The 5,387-nt window shown below is 34.5% G+C and overlaps 1 protein-coding gene across 1 annotated transcript; it reads right to left on the bottom strand.

The window, feature by feature from the left end:
* Positions 1-487: 487 nt before the first annotated feature.
* On the bottom strand, positions 488-4,065 carry LOC113038808 (chloride intracellular channel protein 4-like). Its single transcript, XM_026196483.1, has 6 exons — positions 3,693-4,065; positions 3,211-3,320; positions 1,953-2,078; positions 1,614-1,720; positions 1,257-1,432; positions 488-1,121 (listed from the first exon to the last, which is right to left on the bottom strand). The coding sequence occupies exons 1-6, from the start codon at positions 3,726-3,728 to the stop codon at positions 957-959; spliced, it is 720 nt and encodes a 239-aa protein (XP_026052268.1). The 5' UTR covers positions 3,729-4,065; the 3' UTR covers positions 488-956.
* Positions 4,066-5,387: the final 1,322 nt, after the last annotated feature.

Genomic DNA, 5,387 nt, shown 5'->3' with positions numbered 1-5,387 from the left:
CCTTCACGTAGCAGTGACGTGCAGTTTCATTGGCTACGAGGAACATCAAGGGGCCAATCAGAATCGCTGTTGTTTTACATTTTTTATTATTATTATTATTACATGCAAAACAGCGTAAGATAATAAAATTAATAATAATATAATATTAAGAACTATGTTATTATGATGCATTATAAAAAACAATAAATTCAAATTTATTTATACGCTATATATATATATATATATATATATATATATATATATATATATATATATATATATATATATATATATATATATATATGTCGTGCATTAAAAAAAATTGCCAAACCAATGATTCAAAACCATGTATGTGGAACTTTCATAATAATATAAAGTCTAATTATTTAGCTAATTATGTAACAGCGTACAAGTATTGTTCTGTTAACTGTGGAAAAAGTGTTGAGACAATTCAGTGTACATTTGTGTTTCTCTAAGTTCTCTTAGCTTGACCAAATGCAACAAAATATAGCATTTTACTTCCATATGAATTTTATTTGTTTGCAAGCCGTTTTATACATTCTGGACATTTCAAGAGTGTCCTTTGACATCAATAACATCAGTTGTCTTGTCTAGTGCTTTGTCTTGAATTTCAGACCAGTTGCATGTCTCATTTCACTCAGCCATTAAAAACAACATTCACAGACGTTTCTGAATGAGTGGCAATCAAACAAAAGTAATCCATTAAAACTACAGACAGAAGTGACACATTTAAATACAAAAAATTGCAGAAACAAACAAGGCAGGCGTCTGCTATTCACAATTGTGGTTTTTAAATGATGAACGAAAACAACCTCCACCCATAAAATACTTCATTAATCAAAATTCCCATTAAGAAAACATTTATAATAAGGCAGTTTTGGGGTACACAGACAAAAAAAAAAAATTTCAATTAATTCCATGCAATCTTTGTCCTCCTCCTCCTTTGAAGTCCATTTTTACTTGTTGAGATATTTGGCCACTGAATGGTAGGCAAGAAGGATCTCTTTGTCTTTGGGGCAGGTGAGGTGGAACACATCCTCCTTGTATGCTTTGTCCAAATACTTTGTGAGGCCTTTTAGCTCTGAAGGGATCTCAAAACCACGGTACTTCTTGCACACCACCTATAAAGTCAACAAAACATTTAAATATATGAGCAAGATGAGGCTTAATGACCATAGAGAAGATTTCACCTCATATCATTCAGCACTACACTATACAATTTACTGAATTTGCCATCTAAATGAGGAAAAAAGGACCTTGACAATGTTCAGTTTCGGAAGCAGGTTGCAATCAGCAAGAGAGAGTGCATTTCCATCCAGGTAATGTCTTGTGGATTGGGATGAATCTGGATTCTGGTCCAGTTCATGAGGAAGTGGAGTCAACAGATATTGATCCAACTTCATCAAACTCTTTAGAAATTTCTTCTCCAGCACTGAAAGGTACACAATTAACCATACCATTAATGAATTAAGTGTATTATAAACCAATTAGAGCACCATTTTCCCCCAAATGCTTTAGAAGTGACAGCCTCCATACTTTAAACATAAAATGGCTTCAAGCCTTAAAGTGAATTTCTAAGGTTCGCTGCCAAAATAACTAAGGGTGATCCTTACTGTCATTGAGCCCAGGATTAGGATTTTTGATGTATGCTGAGAATTTGTGAAAGATGTCATCTCCTGCCGTGTTAGACTCCTTATAGCGGCAGCATAACTTGGGATACCTGCAATGCAAAAATGGTACAAAAATGTTTACTTGATGATGTTGACATAACTTCTCCATTTCATTACATGTCATAATGAGTTGAATTTATAACATTATGGCATTTGTTACAAACAATAAGATATATATACATTCCAATATATATATATATATATATATATATTGGAATTCTTATATTTCAGGAACACAATACTTGAAATCTTTGGTCTGGTGCTAAATAAATGCATACTCACTGTGGGGGAGCAAGGGTCTCTTCCAGAAACTCTTCGATTTTGTTGGTGTCAGTACGGACCTCTTCGTTATAGATGAGGAAAGGGGGCTGAGAACCTGGAGCCAAGTCCTTCAGAACCTCTGGAGCTCTAGAAATAAAGAAAAATAAATAGTCATGAGTTTATTCATTTTCAGGTATAAGATTAGTGGATGTGCATTAAGAGATGCCTCCTAAAAACTGACCTATATATAATTTTTAGACCTGTATGTAGTTTCTCTCTCTATCTCTCTCTCTCTCTCTCTCTCTCTCTCTAAAATACCAGTTTCAACATGAATCTGATGATAGAATGACTTCTAATAAGGACAAATGCTCCTGTCTCTCACACTACCTCCAAACATCTGTTGTGGGAGTATGTATGTTTGTAAGGCTAAAAGGGATACAGCAAAACTACTGGGCACGCGCACATCAATAAACCATAATTTTTCTCACACTGTACATTAATAATTACTATTTTTGCATTATTGTAAGGGGTAGGTTTAGAGTTAGGATAGGTGTAGAAGTTAATTAAACACAATGTAATAGGTATACATTTTAATTTACTGTTAATTTCTGGTTTTTGCTGCTAGCTGTAAGTGGGTAAGAAATTCCGTGAAGAGGCTTAACAGCAGCAACAAATTCATTTTACAGCTGTGCAATGTACAGTCATATATTTACGAGAGTGAAATACATTCTCTTAACTGTAGGGGGCTCTAACATCGCGAGAAAAAAAAAAAACATGCACCCCTCAAAAAAACCCAGAGGAATTATATCCCTCAGAAGTTATTTCATTGCTCGCAGTTCTAAAGTCATTTTAGCTTGTACTAACTTTTTCTCAGCAGTTCCTTAAGAGAAATGTAAATATAGAATAATAAATTTTGCAATTTCAATAGGGTCCTCGCACTGCAGTACTCGGGCCCGAATGAGACAAATGATCACGCACAGTAAAAGTATACAGCCATAAAACATAATAGCTCAGATCATTTGAGTTTAATAAGAATATACTGAAATCTCTGACTTTTGGGTTTTATACATCGTTTAGATCTCTTCTACAACTCCAGAGGAGAGATTATTTGGGTGGTTATTTTTCCTCCAGAGAAAAATATCTCCTGTAGATCACAATTTGCACTCATTTAATCTTGTTGTTTAGGTGAAACAACGCGATCTAAAGAGATTTCATTGTGATTTTTCTTTCCTAAGGGACAGAATCTGAGAAGAACTGTTATCCTGATGGCATCCCTCACCTCTTCATGTCCACTGTGGTGAGGGTGAAGTTGACCCCCTTCAGCCAGAGTATCATGAAGAGCCGCTGACAAAACGGGCAGTTGCCAACACTTTCACCATCATCGCTTGCCTAAAGACAACATTCAGTTAGTAAAAACCTTTAAATGTCCTTAAATGGTAGAAACACAGAACTACTTCCTGAAAAAATATGACGTTGACATCAGCATTAAGATTTTCATGTTTTTGCTACTTAAAGTAATTTCGCTTTTGTTCAGACATTTTACAGATCTTATCATTAGTACCAAATTCAGAGAGACCAGTTCGAGGCTACCAGTGTTGTTTTCAAGGGTTATGTCACAGGAATGATTGGAAGTACAACCATTTTGAGCAAGGGTTAGACTGCAAGAGACAAACTTTTACGTGCTATATCTTTAAGAAATCGAGTTAAGCCTAACAACAACAAATTGACTATTTGATACTATTTGACTGTTTAATCACTGACCTTGACAAATAGTTCAATCTTTGCTGCTTCAGCCATCTCTGGTCCTCCTCTACCCCCTTCTCTTTTTGCGGTGTCTCAGTTGCCCAGGATCTCGGTCGGTTTACATCAATTCGTCTCACAGTCTTCTTAGAATCCACTTCACGTGTTCACACTTGGATGTGTTTGTCTCCTGCTTTGACCTCTGAAGTATTAAGTTGTTCTGATGGTACTAAAAGCAGCACCTTTCCTTCTTCCTCTCCCAGCCGCAGTTTCTATCGTTTCCCTTCTAGAACCCAAACTCCCACCACACCCCATCGGTCTCGGGTGTTCGGAATACCAGCCCACTGGCCGAACCGGTCCAACCTGTATCTTCCCTCATTCTCTGTGGCTTTAGTCATAGAAAAAATTTCTCTCCAAAAGTGCTCTGTTCTGTCCTACTCCCATCATCCTCCACTGCTAGTACAGGCACATAGTCTTTTTAGGTTTACCCCAAAACAAAAATTCTGTCATCATTTACACAGCCTCGTGTTGTTTCAAACACATATGATTTTGTTTTTCTTCCATAGATCACAGAAGGAGATGTTTGACCGTATGTTCACGCTGCACTTTTCCATACAATTCAACATTTTGCTAAATTTTGTTTAAAAATAAAGAGTCAATGATAAAAGATTTTAATATGGACTATTAGCTTCATGCACACTCTATGCTTTATTCAGTGGATATGGTTATTTGGTTAACATTTTGTGCCAATACTTTTATTCCTGTATTTTTGATCTCTTTTGAAGAACCCTTACCTCCACTGTGTTTGATGGTAAAGAAAGTAGAAAAAAGGGTCGAGAGAGAGTGATTTACTACAGGTATGAGGCGTGACATATAAACTGCCATTTAGCAGTGTATGACAAATCAGTAATTTGAATACTTGTTTTAATTTGTATTATATATTGTAACCACGCCAACATTTTTTTGTTTTCACAGAAGAAACATGGCAACAGTTTCAAAAATGCAAAAATGTTAGACACCCTTTAATCCATTGTCCTTGATTTATGCCAATATTATGATTTTAATAAATGTACTAAATTTTCTGCACTGATTGGTGAGGAAATCTGTTTGAATTTAAATTTAAATATGGTAACTAGCTAAAAGCTCTGTTCTCTTGTTGTTATCTGAGAGAGGCATCGAAGAAACCAAAATACTCGATTTAAACACCCATTTCAAACACAAGCTACTACATGTTAACACAGAGAATGAATGTACTGAATCACCACAGCCTTTGTTTAAATTAGTCTGAGTCATTTAACTAATAGTAATTAATTAAAACAACGTCACCTGAACCAGTTTAAATCTGGAAAAATATGATATCAACTCTTGAAAAAATTAACAGAGTAATTATAAATACCAAAACACTAAAATCATATCAATCATATCAATTATATAAAGATATTTTCACTACACTTCCTTAAAATGTTGTCTAATTAAATTAAAAATATAATTTTTTTGCAGTGAAAAAAAAAAAACTAAAATTCTGGAAGTCTAATTCTATTGAATAAGTTTGCACAAGGCTAAAGAAAACTTTTTATTTTTCTTCAAATGCAGTCTAAGCTGATGAGTTTTGAATGTTATATGTTGTATTTGTTCAAGTTAAAAATAAAACGTATTATGAAAAAAAAAAAATCCATGGTTCATTGTTGGCAAAATGATCATGATAGCCTTTATATT

Source organism: Carassius auratus, chromosome 21 (genome assembly GCF_003368295.1).
Source record: "Carassius auratus strain Wakin chromosome 21, ASM336829v1, whole genome shotgun sequence".
NCBI lineage: Eukaryota > Metazoa > Chordata > Actinopteri > Cypriniformes > Cyprinidae > Carassius > Carassius auratus.
The sequence above is the reverse complement of the archived record's forward strand: the minus strand, read 5'-3'. Positions and strand labels throughout refer to the sequence as shown.